The 19133-nt window shown below is 43.4% G+C and overlaps 1 protein-coding gene across 11 annotated transcripts in view; it reads left to right on the forward strand.

The window, feature by feature from the left end:
• PRDM2 (PR/SET domain 2) overlaps positions 1 to 19133 on the forward strand; it is a 126654-nt gene that overhangs the window by 81347 nt on the left and 26174 nt on the right. For 5 of the 11 annotated variants that reach the window (XM_035307793.3, XM_017974339.4, XM_078330416.1 and 2 more), the window contains one exon: positions 772 to 5185. The exons of 1 other annotated variant lie outside the window; for it this stretch is intronic. In XM_035307793.3, the coding sequence (XP_035163684.1) occupies positions 772 to 5185 (4414 nt within the window). Of the gene's footprint in view, positions 1 to 771; positions 5186 to 8712; positions 10245 to 15049; positions 16628 to 19133 lie in introns of those variants that run through there. 5 more of the 11 variants (XM_009000427.5, XM_078330419.1, XM_078330420.1 and 2 more) reach the window with 2 other exon arrangements.

The raw sequence follows: 19133 nt of genomic DNA on the forward strand, positions 1-19133 counted from the left end.
TTCCTCAGGTGTCTCCTCCACTGTCACCTTGTAAGCAAGTCCTTCCCTGACCGCCTTCTACCAAGCACCTCAGATGGGCTAGGCCTAGAGACTGCAAAGTGACTGCAGATTCCCGTTCCCTTCAGTGTGGTGCTCCTGAGTTCTTAATAACTTGGCTAGGCTTAGAAGAGATGATCTCCAAAGATTGTCTAGCTTGAAAAACTTGTGATTACACGATTCTGGAAAATGTTCTAGCTTCTGAATATAACGTTTTAATTAAGAAGGAGAGAGGATCATTTACTCCAGACAGACTTCCAAGGACCTAACCTGGTGATATGTCTAGTAATGAACTTTTTTTTCAGTTTAGAATCATGAGAAATTAGAATTTACAACTACTTTCCTAAAATGTAGTATTGGCTACTCCAACACAATTTTAAACACTGCGTTTTCTGTAAAGAGAGTTGTATGTATGTGCAACTAAACACAAAATCCCAGCTCCTCGTGGACATCCTTGTCTTTTGCGTTCGTGTGTGTGTCCTCACTCTCTGGGATATTGCCTGGTATGTAGCTGGTACTCTGTAAATACTTGTTGAATGAATAGCTGATGAAATGGATTCATATCCCATCCAACTCTATCAGTGAAGTATATAAAGTAGAAGTAACTTACTGTTCATCATAATCTCCCTTATGTTTTAGGTGGTAAGAGAAATAACTTGAATCATACAAATTGTTCACCAAGTAGCTGTTTTCCCAGGCTTCACTTCCATGCTTCTGCTTCCATGTGCTTTCTAGGTCCTAAAGAAGAGGAAGAGAAGCCTTCGGCCTCAGCACTTGAGCAGCCGGCCATCCTCCAGGAAGTGGCCAGTCAGGAGGTGCCTCCAGGACTAGCAACCCCTGCCCATGCCTGGGAGCCACAGCCAGAACCAGATGAGCAATTAGAAGCAGCAGACTGTGAGGTGAATGATTTGGGGGAAGAGGAGGAGGAGGAGGAAGAGGAGGAGGATGAAGAAGAAGAAGAAGATGATGATGATGAGTTGGAAGAAGAGGGGGAAGAAGAAGCCAGCATGCCAAATGAAAGTTCCATGAAAGAGCCAGAAATACGGTGTGATGAGAAGCCGGAAGATTTATTAGAGGAACCAAAAACAATTTCAGAAGAAAGTCTTGAAGATTCCTCAGAGGTAACATCTGCCGTGCAAATCCCCAGAACTAAAGAAGAGGCCAATGGTGATGTATTTGAAGCGTTTATGTTTCCGTGTCAGCATTGTGAGAGGAAGTTTACAACCAAACAAGGGCTTGAGCGTCACATGCATATCCATATATCCACGATTAATCATGCTTTCAAATGCAAGTACTGTGGGAAAGCCTTTGGCACACAGATTAACCGGCGGCGGCACGAGCGGCGCCACGAAGCAGGGTTAAAGCGGAAACCCAGCCTAACACTACAGCCATCAGAGGACCTGGCTGATGGCAAAGCACCCGGAGAAAACGTTGCTGCAAAAGATGAATCAAGTCCTCCCAATCTTGGGCAAGACTGTCTGATCATAAATTCAGAGAAGCCTTCCCAAGACACAGTAAATTCTTCTGTTGTAGAAGAGAATGGGGAAGTTAAAGAACTTCATCCATGCAAATATTGTAAAAAGGTTTTTGGGACTCATACTAATATGAGACGGCATCAGCGTAGAGTTCACGAACGCCATCTGATTCCCAAAGGTGTGCGGCGAAAAGGAGGCCTTGAAGAGCCCCAGCCTCCAGCAGAACAGGCCCAGGCCACCCAGAATGTCTATGTACCAAGCACAGAGCCAGAGGAGGAAGGTGAAGCAGATGACGTGTACATCATGGACATTTCTAGCAATATCTCTGAAAACTTAAATTACTATATTGATGGTAAAATTCAAACTAATAACAGCACTAGTAACTGTGATGTGATTGAGATGGAGTCAACTTCGGCAGATTTATATGGTATAAATTGTCTGCTCACTCCAGTTACAGTGGAAATTACTCAAAGTATAAAGACCACACAGGTCTCTGTAACAGAAGATCTTCCTAAAGAACCTTCAGGCAGTACAAATAATGAGGCCAAGAAGCGGAGAACCGCGAGTCCGCCTGCACTGCCCAAAATTAAGGCTGAAACAGATTCTGACCCCATGGCCCCCTCCTGCTCCTTAAGTCTTCCTCTTAGCATATCAACAACGGAGGCAGTGTCTTTTCATAAAGAGAAAAGTGTTTATTTGTCATCAAAGCTCAAGCAACTTCTTCAAACTCAAGATAAACTAACTCCTCCTGTGGGGATTTCAGCAACTGAAATAGCCAAATTAGGCCCTGTTTGTGTGTCTGCTCCTGCGTCAATGTTGCCTGTGACCTCAAGTAGGTTTAAGAGGCGGACCAGCTCTCCTCCCAGTTCCCCACAGCACAGCCCTGCCCTTCGTGACTTTGGAAAGCCAAGCGATGGGAAAGCAGTGTGGACTGATGCAGTTCTGACTTCCAAAAAATCCAAATTAGAAAGTCATAGCGACTCACCAGCATGGAGTTTGTCTGGGAGAGATGAGAGAGAAACTGTGAGCCCTTCATGCTTTGATGAATATAAAATGTCTAAAGAGTGGACAACCAGTTCTGCTTTTAGCAGTGTGTGCAACCAGCAGCCATTGGATTTATCCAGTGGTGTCAAACAGAAGGCTGAGGGTACAGGCAAGACTCTGGTCCAGTGGGAATCTGTCTTAGATCTCAGTGTGCATAAAAAGCCTTGTAGTGACTCTGAAGGCAAGGAATTCAAAGAAAATCATACAGTACAGCCTACTTGTAGTGCTGTAAAGAAAAAGAAACCAACCACTTGCATGTTACAGAAGGTTCTTCTCAATGAGTATAATGGCATCGATTTACCTGTAGAAAACCCTGCAGATGTGACTAGGAGCCCAAGTCCTTGTAAATCCCTAGAAGCTCAGCCAGATCCTGACCTTGGTCCGGACTCTGGTTTCCCTGCCCCTACTGTCGAGTCCCCACCTGATGTTTGTCCTTCATCACCTGCCCTGCAGACACCTTCACTTTCTTCTGGTCGGCTGCCTCCTCTCTTGATTCCCACAGATCCTTCCTCCCCTCCACCGTGTCCCCCAGTATTAACTGTTGCCACTCCGCCCCCTCCCCTCCTTCCTACTGTACCTCTTCCAGCCCCCTCTTCCAGCGCATCTCCACATCCATGCCCCTCTCCACTCTCAAATGCCACTGCACAGTCCCCACTTCCAATTCTGTCCCCAACAGTGTCCCCCTCTCCCTCTCCCATTCCTCCCGTGGAACCTCTGACGTCTGCTGCCTCACCTGGGCCTCCAACACTTTCTTCTTCCTCCTCTTCATCTTCCTCCTCCTCTTCGTTCTCTTCTTCATCTTCCTCCTCTTCTCCTTCTCCACCTCCTCTCTCCGCGATATCATCTGTTGTTTCCTCTGGTGATAATCTGGAGGCTTCTCTCCCCATGATGTCTTTCAAACAGGAGGAATTGGAGAATGAAGGTCTGAAACCCAGGGAAGAGCCGCAGTCTGCTGCTGAACAGGATGCTGTTGTTCAGGAAACATTCAACAAAAACTTTGTTTGCAATGTCTGTGAATCACCTTTTCTTTCCATTAAAGATCTAACCAAACATTTATCTATTCATGCTGAAGAATGGCCCTTCAAATGTGAATTTTGTGTGCAGCTTTTTAAGGATAAAACGGACTTGTCAGAACATCGCTTTTTGCTTCACGGAGTTGGGAATATCTTCGTGTGTTCTGTTTGTAAAAAAGAATTTGCTTTCTTGTGCAATTTGCAGCAGCACCAGCGAGATCTTCACCCAGATAAGGTGTGCACACATCATGAGTTTGAAAGTGGGACTCTGAGGCCCCAAAACTTTACAGATCCCAGCAAGGCCCATGTAGAGCATATGCAGAGCTTGCCAGAAGATCCTTTAGAAACTTCTAAAGAGGAAGAGGAGTTAAATGATTCCTCAGAAGAGCTTTACACGACTATAAAAATAATGGCTTCCGGAATAAAGACAAAAGATCCAGATGTTCGACTGGGCCTCAATCAGCATTACCCAAGCTTTAAACCACCTCCATTTCAGTACCATCATCGAAACCCCATGGGGATTGGTGTGACGGCCACAAATTTCACTACACACAATATTCCGCAGACTTTTACTACTGCCATCCGCTGCACAAAGTGTGGAAAAGGTGTCGACAACATGCCTGAGCTGCATAAACATATCCTGGCGTGTGCTTCTGCAAGTGACAAGAAGAGGTATACGCCTAAGAAAAATCCGGTACCATTAAAACAAACTGTGCAACCCAAAAATGGCGTGGTGGTTTTAGATAACTCTGGGAAAAACGCCTTCCGACGAATGGGACAGCCCAAAAGGCTAAACTTTAGTGTTGAGCTCAGCAAAATGTCGTCGAATAAACTCAAATTAAATGCATTGAAGAAAAAAAATCAGCTTGTACAGAAAGCAATCCTTCAGAAAAACAAATCTGCAAAGCAGAAGGCTGACTTGAAAAATGCTTGTGAGTCATCCTCTCACATCTGCCCTTACTGTAATCGAGAGTTCACTTACATTGGAAGCCTGAATAAACACGCTGCTTTCAGCTGTCCCAAAAAACCCCTTTCTCCTCCCAAAAAAAAAGTTTCTCATTCATCTAAGAAAGGTGGACACTCATCACCTGCAGGTAGTGACAAAAACAACAGCAACCACCGCAGACGGACAGCGGATGCGGAGATTAAAATGCAAAGCATGCAGACTCCTTTGGGCAAGACCAGAGCCCGCAGCTCAGGCCCCACTCAAGTCCCGCTCCCCTCCTCATCCTTCAGGTCCAAGCAGAATGTCAAGTTTGCAGCTTCGGTGAAATCCAAAAAACCAAGTTCCTCCTCTTTAAGGAACTCCAGCCCGATAAGAATGGCCAAAATAACTCATGTTGAGGGGAAAAAACCCAAAGCTGTGGCCAAGAATCATTCTGCTCAGCTTTCCAGCAAAACATCGCGGAGCCTGCACGTGAGGGTACAGAAAAGCAAAGCTGTTTTACAAAGCAAATCAGCCTTGGCGAGTAAGAAAAGAACAGACCGGTTCAATATAAAATCTAGAGAGCGGAGTGGGGGGCCAGTCACCCGAAGCCTTCAGCTCGCAGCTGCTGCTGACTCGAGTGAGAGCAAGAGAGAGGATGGCAGTGCCAAGCAGGAGCTGAAGGACTTCAGGTAAGCTCAGGAGCTGGTGGGAGGGAAAGGCCAGGAAGGCGACAGTATCCTTGCCTACGGGTGTTTTTTGGTTTCTTGTTGCTTTTTTTTTCTTTTCCTATAAAATTTTGACCTAAACACTTAAAGGAAATAGCTGTTGCATAAGTTATAGGCATGAAGGGTCACAGCTTTGGATGCCTTAGAGATGAATAAATAGTTTTAATTTCAGACGTAGGACTGACAAAGTGGTGCCACTTCTTTAATGTGGCCAGGTATACTTGAATTTAAAACTATAGAAAAGCTTTCAAAAGTAACTTTGTAAGAAAAGATGAGATTCTCTCAAACTTCCTTCATATCTTGGGTAATAGCTCGGTGTCACGTGTCTTATTTCCTAATCATAGATCATTTCTTAGGTTAAGATGGGTCGCTAAGTTCATTAGAAACCATGACCAATTTTTGTTTAATATTTTTGTGACTTCAACATAGATCTAGTACCAGAGACTTTCTTTCATTGCCAGTGTTTAAATTTTAACAATTTAGGCTGGGCGCCATGGCTTATGCCTGTAGTCCCAGCACTTTGGGAGGCCGAGGCGGGTGGATCACCTAAGGTCAGGAGTTAAGACCAGCCTGACCAACATGGTGAAACCTCATCTCTTTAAAAAAAAAAAATATATATATATATATATATATATATATAAATAAAATAATTTATTGTGTTGGTAAAAAGAAAACATAGCCCTTTAAAAGGCCTTATGCCCTGTTCCCCACCTCCTGAGCTCAGCCATAGGACAGTAAACAAGTCAGGTTCTGGATGGGAGGCAGAGTAGGAGAGACGTGCTGGGAACTCTGGACAAGACCCTTGTGGCTCTTTCAGGCCTGTGTGATACCCAGGCCTCATTTGTCAGTGCCTTTGTGTCCTTGGTCATGATGGAAGGATTCGTCCTAGATTTGAAGTGACCTTACTGCTTTATTGCGTGTGCTTCTTATGTTAAGAACTGTTCTCAGTGACAGATGAAGAGAGATGGCAGTGGTAAACTTGTTATATTGGATTCTCACTTTCTCCTTTGTCCAAAATGGATGTGCATTCTTGGAATTCTTGCTATTTCTGAATAATGCCTATAGGTCAGTCTCGTGTGAAATTACTCTTATCAGATAGCATTTCTACAGAATACTTTTAAATCCTGTCTTTTCAGAGTATGCCACCTGACCTGACTGTAGGCTTTCATGGCTATAGCTTTGGTGTCTGAAAATTCTCTGCTGTTTTAAGCAAGCAGAATTAGGGATAAGTGTGGGTGTGACTGCCGTTTTGGAGAGGTCATGAGGACACAGGGGTGCCATTAGCCCTGCATAATTAATCAGGTAGAATTTTTAATGCTGGCTTTTCTTAAATCACAGCTAAAGAGAGAAGACTCATTAGCCAAGGCTGATTTGAATGATTTACTGTAGGATTAATGGTTCAGATTTTTAGAAAGCTACTTCATAAATGTTTTAAATATTTAGTTGCTATAGGTCTGACCAATGATCGGTCTCTGGCCACGGCACATGCATAGGCAGCATCTTGGAGGTTAGTGCTGGTGAAAATAAGCACCTGTGTTATCAGCTGTCAAAGCTGCTTGCCTTTAGCAACTGAGTTGTGCACCTGTTTGCACTTAGTCTGTGTTCTGGAGGTGCTGCACCAACAGGACATGATCAAATTGAGTCCTTTTCAAATTGCTTATGTCTTCAGCAACCACAATGTGCCTTCATTTTCACAGATTGTGCTATAAAACGCCTCCCAGGTGGTTGATGCTTTAGGATGTAGTACTGTTTCTATCCCTTTTTGTCTTCAGTATTATCTAAAAGAAACACTTGTTTTGTAATGTGTTCTACTTACACAGTTCAAGGTTAAAAGTTGATTTGAAAAAATTATGTTCTGTAAGGAAAAGCTGTCAGAGTGACTATAAATTTATCCAGTTCATTCAAATAGCTTCTACGCAATGTCTTTTAAAGAACCCTTAAGGCTACAGATGTGCCTTAAAAATTCTGTCTCTTCTTTGCTCCAATTAATTGTCATTATTTTGCTTTGTTTGATAGTTAAAGGGTTGCCTTGCTGAAGTGACATTTGACTTAAAAGGAAGTACAGAAGAATCAGATAAGAAAGAAAACATTGGTATTGTTCTAACTAGACAGTAATGACAGTCATTGGTGGCAACTCTTCCTCCCCTGTGTGAGGTGCTGGAACTGTGAACACATCTACAGGTCAGGAATATGATCCAGGGGTCCACTTATCAAGTGGCCATAAACCTGTTAAGAGTTCTTGGGAATTGGAAAACATGTTCATCAAGATATAGTTTGACTATCTGGACACAAAAGTGGACATTTCTTCCAAGTATTTGTTTTGGTCTTAGTACTTTGTAGTGAATTTAGTACAAAACTGGGATTCCTAAACTCAGACCTGGGGAATGTGATGATTGTCATTAACATCCTGCCCAGGGCTCTTACAGAGCAGGCCTCATCCTCAGTGCATGTTTGTTGTTTTACACTGATAAGGAGTTGTTTGAACTACAGTCGTCTTCCTGTTTAAGTATAGTTCTACTTCTAAATTTTGTGTAGGGAGGATTCCCAACTTGAGGAATCAGCACATCTATTGTGTGTTGAGGAATACCACTTTCACTCTGTTTGCAGCTTGCTTTACTTACATTGGGTAGGCAGGGACTTACTACAAAACAGACAGCACATCCTTGTCCCGTGTATTTCCTTACAACAGATTGTGATTAGGAGCTAGTTTTCAATACTCAGATATTTTACATTTGAATGCCACTTTAGGATTCCACAGTTTTTCAAGTATATGCTTGCAATCAGCCATGTGATTTTTTTCCATGAGTTTTCTATTGAACACTTAAGGGTCATTTCCTGGAACACAAGCCATAGTGCCAGACAGGGTGTAAAAAAGCCATGTGCTCCAAATATTTTTCTTGGGACAAAACACAGGAAACCAGGCATGCCACAGTCATTCAGGTTCTCTTGCTGCAGCTCTTAATACAGTGACCCACCCCAACCCCGCACCACGGCTTTCTGTAGTGCTAAGTTTAAATCTGTTGCTAAGGGTTCATTTTCATGGGCTCCCATAAAGCAGAAAGGGAAGGAGAGAGGTATATTCTCTACTCACTTCCTGAACTCCAAGGTGGTGTTATGTTCTTTAATGCTCCTTTTAGAGCCACTTTTTTCTTTTCGAACCGAGTTTCCATTGCAGCCAGGCTAGAAAACTTAAAGGTAGAGAAGCAAAATGAAATTCTAGACCAAGTTTTCTCTTTTACCATGAATTGATTAGAAAAATAAAGTGCCAATTTCTCAGTCTCCATCTCTGCTATACCCCTTGAAAATGCGTGTAGTTCCTTGCAGGGTATGTCTTCTGAGTAGGATGCTCCTTCCTAAATGCCTTCAGTCATTTATGTGTTGTTGTCTGAATAACATTTGTCTTATGGTCCGTTCACCTTTTTCTTTAACATGGGCAATTCATGTAAGGTTATGTTATGTTGTCATTTATCTTCAGTTTTCTTATTTTCTAGGAACTTCCTGTAGAAAAGCCCCCAAAACAAAACAAACCTTAATTGACTAAAAGGTATTGCATGCTCAACTTAGGATAAGCACTACGGCAAAGGATACGAAATCTACCAAGCTTGCAAGACCAGTTGAAGCTGACTCAAAAATCCTAACATACAACTGATTGCCGGCAGGCTTAGAGTCAGGCATCTGCTGCTTCGGTGGGGCCCAACGCGCATGCTGGGCTCCTGGGTGATTGAGATCCAAAGAGAAGGGCACTGTAAGACAGGCCAGATGAACTGGCGCCTCGTCACGGGACTGGTACCTCAGATCTGAGCATGGCCCTTATTTTTGGCATGTAGCAGAGAAAGGAATGATTTGAACTTAACCTTGCAAAGCAAGTTCTCTGTTTTAGCAGTAGTTTGTTGTAGGTTTCAGGGATGACAAATTTGGATGCACTCATTTAAAACGTTTTGGTCACATATCAGCTCTTGATGCCTTTCTTTTAAATTAATTCTAGACAGAGAGAGGCATTTAGCTGATCTCTTACCCTGGTATTTTTTGTTTGTTTTTTTAAATCACAAGAGATTGCCAGCGTAATGGAGAGGAAGCCAGTTTGGATATGGACTCTTTTTTATGCCTATTCTGGTGTTGTGTTTGTATATCCAAATGGACATTATCCTCTCAGATTCTTATTTGGCACTAATTTATAACTATAATCAGAGACTGTGTAGCAATATATCAATGCACAGGTGCATCCCAGGCCTGCATAGATGTATGTCTGCATGTAAGTATAAATGAATTTGCATACCAGGTTTTACACTTCCATCTCTGATAGAGATTAAAAACAAATTGGCCTCTTCTTTAAGTATATTAATACCATTTCTCCTTGCATTTTTATGCCTCCCTCTAAATTAATGACTGAGCTGGTGGAAAACGGCTAGGTTTTATTCATACTGTTTTTTGTTCTCAACTTCAAAAGTAATCTACCTCTTAAAAATTTGTAGTTTAATATTTGTTTGGTGAATTTGTGCCACTTTAATCCTTCCACTATCATTCCCATTTTGTTACATTTCTGTTATGGGGACTTTATGTTGAAATACTGTATAAAGCATTTGTAGCAGTTTAAAAATAAAATATTTAAAATTATTTAAATTGTTTTGGACGCTTCAATTGTATTATATGTGATTTACATTTCATTTTTTGTTGGCGTTGTTAACCCGGAGAGTGCTGTACTGAAGTTTGCTGTTAGTTATTTTATTGCTTCTTTTTGGAGAGTGCTATAAAAGACTATTCTAATGAAACATTAAAATTTACAATTTGACATACAAAAAAGGGTTGTCCGTTGATTTTAACCAATGTAGCCTTGAGACAGAGAGAGGTTCGTGATAGACAGACAAGAGTGGTGATTGCTGTTTTCCCCTCCCAGCATTGAAATCATTGGGGCTTGTCAGATGTATTTAAAAAAGATTTTTTGTGCTTTTGCTGCAAACACTTAATAACTAGGGGAGAATTTAATGCATTTTATATCACTGTAACCAATAAAAAACTTTCTAAACATCTGTGAAAGGACTGCATTTTGTACATAATTGGGAGCAGTTAGGGGGGAAAAACAGGGTGCGTGGAGGACTGTTGAAAGCCCGCACTCTGAAAGTGCGGCACCTACTCAGCTCACCTGGCATCTGTTCACTTGTTTCTATTTGACAGTAACTGAATATGCGCTCATTCCAGTTGGAATTCTCTGTAGAGGGTGGACATGTAGTCAGACAGCGGTGCTGAGAAGTACCTTGTGAACTCACTTGGGTAAGAGTAAAGTACATAATAATTTCATTGATGGGGTCTAGCATCCTCTGTGCTTCCTGACAGTTTATTCTAGTTTGTAGATTGATGTTTATTTCTATGGATCTCCAAAGAATGAAACCAAAAAGTTGTGACATACTCAGTTTATATGAAATTGCTAGGGCTTTTTAAAATTAAAAATGGCTGACCATAAGCGGTTTCCTATAGTTCATCATCATAGCACTTTGGTAACCACCTCTGTCTGTCACTCCTTGTCGGGGAAAGGTGGCGAAGGGATAGCCAGCCTCCCTTGGCCAGATTCTGGCATACGATAGTCCTCCCTTAGAAAGACACAGAGGAGAGAGGTTGGTAGGAATCTGGAAGTGGTCTTCAATAGTAGTTTTAAGCAAATGAGTATTGAATATACAGCAGTGGCTTGTGAGGAATTAACATTGTGAGAAAGGACATGGTCTTGGGGGAGAACTGGGTTTCCATCCTAACCCATCTGCCGGCCATTCATCCCTTCCCTGCGCCTTCAGAAGTAAACAGGCCTCCAACAAGTGCCCTCATTGGCTTTGTCTTCGGTGTTTTAGCCTTGGGCGAGTTCTTTTACATTCTGGATCACAGTTCCCAATCTGCAAAAAGTGGAGAGTAGTGGACTGGCTGGTTTCTGAGTGCTCCTTCTAGGAGATCTTTTTCCTGGTTCTAGATGATGTCAGACACAAGCACTGGACTGAAAGGGTGGGGCAATGGCCAGGTCTCCACAGTGTCCCCGGCTCTGCCAGCAGCGCCTGGAACATGACAGGGACTCAGATGGTTACTGGAGGAGTCACCAAGGAGCCACGTCACATCCATCTCTCCAAGGGAGAAGCTGCCCTGTTCAGGTTGTGTTGGCTCTTTTATTATAGATGTAAACATTTTCTTTAAAAATCAAAAGCTAATTAAAGCCTTCTGTCCCTGTTACCATTGACACATTTGGCAGTGTTTCTAGTGAATGCCGTGCTAGGCTGGCTGTCTTAACTTGGCTGTTACAAGTACTTTATAAAATCAACTTTAATTCACTGAGTACTTAGTGTATGCCTGGCTGTGTTCTAGGTCCTTAGCATACAGCACTGAACAAAATGCACAAAAATCCTGACTTCCGTGGGGCTTATTTTTTCATAGTGGCTTTCCCCCCCATTTTATATTTCATATTCCAAACAAACCTACTTGCTGTCACAATTCCCCAAAGGCTAGGTGGTCAAGGAGATGCTTCTAGCTTAATATCTGAGTGCCGATCTCTAGATGACTGCAGGCTTTTAATACTTAAAATGACTCTACTAAAATTATAGCTCACTTAATGCATTTGATATTTTATTCATGTGGATTTTGATTTGATATTGAACCTCGCTTTGAATATATTGACTTAAATCCATAAAAAGAATCATAAAGGGCAATTTACCTTGAAAGTGGATTAGAGCACAGGCAGATGAGAAAAGGGTTGACTCGGATATAAAGGCCACATTTCAAGTGCTTCACAAATGAGGCTGGTAGTTACAGAAAATAGCTTGTCGTTCCCCATCAGCCTTTATAGGCCCAGCAGCCGTGGCCTCTGTCCTGCCTGATGGCACCACCCCTGCAGCTGCCGCTTCAGTCAGCCTTGGTGAAGGTTCTGATAAAGCACTGCTATTGGAACTGCTACTCAGCAGATGTTCCAGGGCCTTGGTGGAGGTGTGGATGGGCCAGTTTGCTAGACTTAACAAAACGGGGAGCCGCAAGCCCTGCCCTCCAACACCATGGGTTGCACACTTCACCTGGGGAGCTTGTCAAAACCACTAGTTCCAAGGCCCTACAAGTGGGCTTTCCAATTAGTTCATTTAGGGCCGGGCCCTGCCTGGGTAATATGTACTTTAAGTACCCCGGGTAAATTCAAGGCACAGGATAATTTCTGGATTTAATATGGGAAAAATAAGTGTGGCTCTCAATTGCTACAGGACTGTGTTGTTTAGCCCTCGCAGTGCCGCATGTGCTCCTTAAAATCATCTGCAAAGTGGGTACTGCTGTTTCCCATTCTTCCTAAGGCTGGGCATGCCTGCATCTAGGGTTGAGGCATCAGGGTTATTCTGAAGCCAATCCTGAGCCGTGTGCACTTGGTGGAAAGAGGAGGTGGTGGGCCTTGAGGGTGAAGGCACCACGGGCCTAGTGTTTACTTTCTTTCTGGCTTATGTTGATTCCAAGGCCGAAGCCCCATTGGGCCCTGCCCTTCTGGGGGCTTGACCTTTCCTGAAGGGTTTGCCTCATAAGCAGGACCTTGAATATACAGTATCATGGGATAAAAGGAATAAAGGTCCAGATGGGTGGGAATGATGACATTCATGTTACCATTAAGATTTTAGACAAAACATCTAATGTCAAAATAGAAGTTGAATAAGGTTTGAGGTTTGAGTGGGTGCCACGTAGGGAAAAAAGCGCAAAACTGCTTGATGGTGCCACAGATCTCTGTGCTGCAGCTCTGAGGCCCCAGGGCCGATCCTTGCTGCCATCTACACAGGGTCACGCCACTGTCTCCCTCCCCACCTTCTGCCCTTGTGCTGCTTCCTCTGAGTGGTCGTGGAAATGATCTAACCCTTTACAGTGGATTCAGCATGGCTTTCCAACACTTGCTGTGTGCTGGGTACTTCACTGAGCATTTACAAAACAAGTCTTGGCAATGACAGCCTGCGGTTGGTGCCACTTGCCAATGGAGAAACAGATTTGGGGAAAATGACTTTGTTCCAAGGGCACACAACTCCCAAGGTGGCAAGTTGGGATTTGAACTCCAAGCTACACTGTGCAGCCCATTTTTATAGGTAGGTTTTTTTTTTTTTAATAAAAAGTTATTTTTTCTAAATGTAGAAAACAGGCCACAATGCTTTCTCCATAAAAGCTTTTCCAGCATTAGCGAGCAAGTAGAACAGTCATTTGTGGGCAAGGAGATCTTCCCGGCGCAGTGAGACATTATTAGCAGTTGCTCCTGGACCCATTTGCCTTTAGTTTTTCCCACTGTGGAATATACTACTCCCATCACAGACCAATCAGATCAAGTCCGTCAAGCTGGCTTTATAGAGCCGTCTGCTTCACCAATGGCAATGTGACTGTTAAACAGAAGCCAAGCTCTTTATAGTAATACCCTTTGATTTTGGAGATGATTCTAAAGGTCCTGGGATGATCAGGCATCTCCTCATAACAGCGGAGAACCTTGACCTGCTAGGCACGAACCCAAAAAGAAAGTTGGTCTAGGCTGCCTCCCCACTTCACCAGTGTGTTTGTTACATGCAAAACAAAGAGGTATTTACTTTCTACCCAAACGTTATTTGTAAAGTTTAGAATTCGAATCTGGAGGGGATGTGTGTAGGTTTCATTTAGTTTTCTGGATTAAGAATAAGAATTGAGAAAAACATCATGACTCTAAATTACTTGCAGTTGCAGAAATCACATCCAATTATGAATCATTAAAAGGCACCAGAAATACTTTTATTAGAATTAACTTGTCGACCTGTTGTGGGTAATAAGATTTGTACATGCTTGCATTTCTGCCTCCCGTCTGCCAGCTGGATTTCCTTTCAGCTCTTTTTTAAAATAGAAATTTAGGTGGACATTCTGGAGAACCTCAACGTTTTATGGAAGACATTGGCGCCTAAATGTGCCTTCCCATGTCCAACTCATAAACCATGGCAGGAAGTTAGCAGAAGAAGCGGTGCTTCTGAGCATCCTTTCATAAGTGCCAGCTGAGTTACTTGATGAGGGGAGAGAGAACTGGAGTGTCATGTCAGCAACCACAGAAAGCTACAGGTGGATTTTAAAGTCCAGGTTTATGTTCTGATTCAGAACTGATTTAAGCTAAGAATATTTCCTTATCCATGTTTTAACTAACAGGAGCCTCTGACATAATGTGAATCCTACTTAGATATCTACTGAATCTGAGCATTAAATCTAAATGTACATTTAAAATAGGACTCACTTTCAAAATAAAAGACCTGGAATTTGTTGCACAGGTAAGTTTACGAAAGGGCATTTAGGCCTTAGGAGACAGTTGTGGCAATTTTAATTTTTTAACTTAAAAGCAATTTCAATATACAGCAGTTGAATTTGTCTTCGTATTTAATTATTGCCCCAAAATATATTTAATATTTTTTACTGGAATGAAGTTATTTAAAACTCATATGGATTCATTTTTCCTTGCAGTAACGTTCTCTTCTCACTTGCTTTTTATAATCGCATCCAATCCTTGCCAACCCAGCTAGAGTTTAGAACACTTTCAGATGGCTTCTGTTTCCAAGCTATTATTGGACTTGTGAATTCAGGCACATTCTCCGGTTGTGATTCAGTGAGCCATTCAGAAAACATCTTTCTACAGCCAATCTGCATCATCAAGGTGTCAGGCTGTAGATCTGAAGGACTCTGTCCTCGGACTCTTAGAGGACCTGTGGGGTGTAGCTAACCACCATGGAGGGAGTTGAGGATGTGCCTGGAATGTCACTGGCCTTTTCAATGCACAGGACGCGTTTCTGAGTGCTTTATATTTTGAGCTCTCCCACCACCTGACAAGAGTCTTCTCATTTACAGATAGATCAACCAAGTCTAAGAGAGGCAACATCACTTGAATTATGTTCCGCAGCTACAAGTGGGGACCCCAAACCCAGCCATCTGATTCCAGAGCTAAGTTCAACTCCAACTAAAACCCAACTGCTCTTGGGTTTTAGTCTTGAATGTACCTAACTGTTGTGTCCCCGACATGACATGCTGATGGCCAGAGAGCAGTTTTGCTGTGGAGATGGTGTGTGTAGGACCACAAGAAAAACATGGGCATTGAGTGCCTATCCATCTGGATGTTCATTACCTGGGTACTGTCAGTTACTGAGAGGCATGGCACGCTGCTGGCTGAGTTGCAGCTTCCTGGCCTGCAGCGAAGCTCTGTGCCGCCTACCTGCCATGTGCTGTGCACATTACAGGAGGTACCATGTGTTCCCAGTGAGGATCCAGTGGCCGATGGCTGTGGTGGCCTGGTGGTTACCATGGACATCAGGTGCTCAAGTCCTCACAGAAACAGACCTAGGGAGGCACCGCTGAGGAAACTGCCAGGTCTTAGTAGCCTGCCCCGGGTGGAAAGGGGCAGCATGTGGTGAACTTGGATGATGATCACGAAAGAACTTGTGGGAGAGACTGTTGCAGAAACGACTCACTTCTCAAAAGCCCTGAAAGAGAAAGTCCTTCGTGGAAACCGAGAAACATTTCTATTCATTTCATGAGTGGGTGGTTCTATCCTTCAGTGAGGCTAGAGCTTTTGTGAGAATTTTTAGAACACCCGTGAAGGCTCCAAGAATGATCTATTTTCTGCCTAGGCAAGTGTGGAGCGGTTGAGCCACAGCTCGTAGAGAGTATAGAGCAGGGATGCCCAATCTTTTGGCTTCTTTGACCCATGATGGAAAAATTATCTTAGGCCACACATAAAATACAGTAACACTAACGATAGCTGATGAGCTAAAGAAAAAAAAAACGCAAAAAAACTTCAATGTTTTCAGAAAATTTACGAATTTGTGTTGGGCTGCATGTTGGACAAGCTTGGTGCCTGGGCTCTGGGCATTCATTCTCCTGGGATCCTGGAGCCTTTCTCGGTCTCAGACCAGGGCCCCTCGTAGTAGCAAAGGAAGTCAAGACAGAGCTTCAGTTCAGCCTGGCCTGCCGTGATTACATAAGAATGGAAATACAAAGTTCAGAATTTCCGGAAGGCCACTTGCATTCCGTAGGAGATGGCGAGGTGCAGGCCAGCACTGGCCTGGGTTGAGGTTCTACTGTGATTTCATGACAGGCAGCAGAATGTAGGTAAGGGCATCGGCTCTGGACCTGGAAGTCTGATCAGCTGGCACCTTCTCCAAGAAGCCTTTCCTGACCATTGATCTGCCACACTGCCCGGTCCCTCATCCCTCTTCTTGTTGTGCTTCACTGTTGGAAGACCCTCAAGCCTTCTGTACTTTCTGTTGTGGACTCATTAGGTTTGTCTGCTCTATGATCTCTCCCTTCTTGGATGAGAGTTCTACCCAGGCAGGAACTTTTTCTTCACTGCTGCATTCCCAGCATCTATTAAAAGAACGGAGCCTGGCATGTAGTAGTTGCTCAATAAATATTTGTTGAATGAATAAAAGATTTGAATTGTGGCTCTGTCATGTATAGTTCCGTAAGCTTAACCTATGCAAGCTACTCAGCCTCTCTGAGCCCCAGTTTTCCTGTCTGTGAAATGGGGAGAATCAATCTGACCACGAAGGATTGCCACAAAGACTTTAGAGGAGCCTGTAAGGGCCACTGATGCTGTCCACCCTAGCGAGTGCTGTCCACATCAGCTGCTGTCAGCATCACTGTTACGATTGAATGATGTCCTCTCTAATCTCAGTTTGAATCTGATGAGAAGTTGAGCCTGGCATGCCACGTATAAGATTTCATGACAGCATGTGTTGCAGTGGCCAGAACATTCCCTCATTATCTCCTGCCTCTGCCCAGAGAGAAAGCTCTCGAGTGGCCTGTAACTCCTGGTTTGGCCACCACTGACACCGGGGGCCTTTGCTGTGTCTTTGCCAGGCCAGAGCTGCTTCCTTTTTATAGCAGGTGCTCCTACCCATCAGAACTAAAGAAAAGTGAGCTGTAAGACAGGAAATCATTTTTCAATTCAAAGGGAGAAAAAAGGTGATTCATTCTTATTCTATCACCTTTCCCTGTAACTTTCTATTTCCCTTGGTTTTGATTTTCAAAACCAAATGTCAGTTTTTAAAAGGTAAGTTCAGAAGAAAGCATTTCATTAGCTCTGTAAAACCATGAAGACCAAATAACCTCAATTTGCTGAAACCGTAATAATGTAAGGGTGATCCCCAATAATTTGCTCGCTGGCCACGATGTTAAGGAAGGGCTTTCCATATATTACCTCATTTAATCTTCAAAAGAACCCTATGAATACTTTTATGTTCTGCCATTTTACAAATGGGGAAACTGAGGCACAGGGAAGTCAAGCGATTTGCCTGAAGTCACAGATGGTAGGAGGTGGAGCCAGGAGTCAAGTACAGGCAGTCTAACTCATCTCTTTTAATCACAAGTCTGTTCTACCTCTCATCTGCGGTTCTGGGAGTGAGGAGGTAGAAGGGAGCCCCTGGTCATGCCTCTGTGGCTTCTTCTAGTGGCATCTCCTTTAAGCAGCAGTGAACGTGACTTAGCACCTGCCAGAGTGTGGACAAGAAGTACCAGCTGATTTGAAGGAGCTGAAAAGTGTGGTGGGGGTGAATGGATGTCTTTGTCCTTCCTGGGATGAACCCATTTTGCATGTCCAAGGTTTCAGCTAGGCCTCTGTGTGTGTTTACCAGGAATGGAGCCTTATCTACCCAGCTTTGTTAAGGAAGGAGCATATCTAGATACTGACCAGCCCAGAGGATGGATGAGCTTTACTCCCTCAGGTCAACTTTCCCTCCCTGTATTTTCACGGAAGTCTCTCCAAGCCACGGTTGATAAGTAGGTTTACATCCAGTTGCCCAGGGTGCTGCATGGAACTGGCTTTTCATGCTCACGGGAAGAGGGCTGGCTAAGTGACCCGGGCTGCCTTGTGTGCAGGAAGGTGGGTGGTTCTGCAGTGCCAGGTATTTGCTGCCTGTGGTCTCATTGTGTCTGCTGCTTTTCCGCTTTTTAAAACTACACTGGACTCCATTTCACCCTTTTTTGAAGGTTCAAGGTCAAGGTAACCATCAATGAATACTTTGTTGTAGAAAAGATGATTCTGGCCTATAGGAGATCCTGACCCCACACTAGAGAATCCAGAAGCTTGAGATGTGACTTTTGAGAAGAGTGTAACTCCTCAGATCTCCTCTTCCATCTGTCATTCATGGATATTGTCTGCACCTCCTGTCATCCTTCAGATACGCTTCTGTGAATTGTCTGTGGGCTGGGAAGCTAGATTGTGGTCCTGTTAATATCATATATAAACAAAGAAATGGTAGGCCTTGAGAGATCTCTCAAGGACCTTCCTTATAAACAAAGTGCATTAATTCCAGAACATGGATTTTGGGACATGGTTTGATCACTCATTAACAGTAAGTCTTGACCAGATGTGGTGACTCACACCTGTAATCCCAGCGTTTCGTTCGGGAGGGTGAGGTGGGAGGATCATTTGGAACTCATGAGTTCAAGACCAGCCTGGGCAACATAGTGAGACATCCCCCCACCCATCTCTACAAAAAAAAACTAGCCAGGCGCAGTGGCACACACTTGTAGTCCTAGCTACTCAGGAGGCTGAGATGGGAGGATTGTTTAAGCCCAGGAAGCCAAGGCTGCAGTAAGCTGTGATCGCACCACTGTGTTCCCGCCGGGGCAACAGAGTGAGACCCTGTCTCCAAGAAAGCCAAAAACCAAAACACAATAGATTTTGGCTCTTGGTTCTGTGCTGGTAAGTGATGTTGGTGGGACAAGTGATCTAGACAGGAGAGTATTAAGTACAACATATATATAATGAACTGCTTTTTTTCTTTTAAGCTCCCAAAACACATGAATTACATAAATGATTTGTGGAGGTAATGAAACAAAAGTTTGGGTAAAAGTGCAATCAGTTCCTTTCTCACCACATATTTGTTGCCAGGTGAAGTAGTTTAGTTCTGAAACAAAATGTTTCCTTCTCTTT

This window comes from Callithrix jacchus, chromosome 7, assembly GCF_049354715.1.
Source record: "Callithrix jacchus isolate 240 chromosome 7, calJac240_pri, whole genome shotgun sequence".
NCBI classification, from domain to species: Eukaryota; Metazoa; Chordata; class Mammalia; order Primates; family Cebidae; genus Callithrix; species Callithrix jacchus.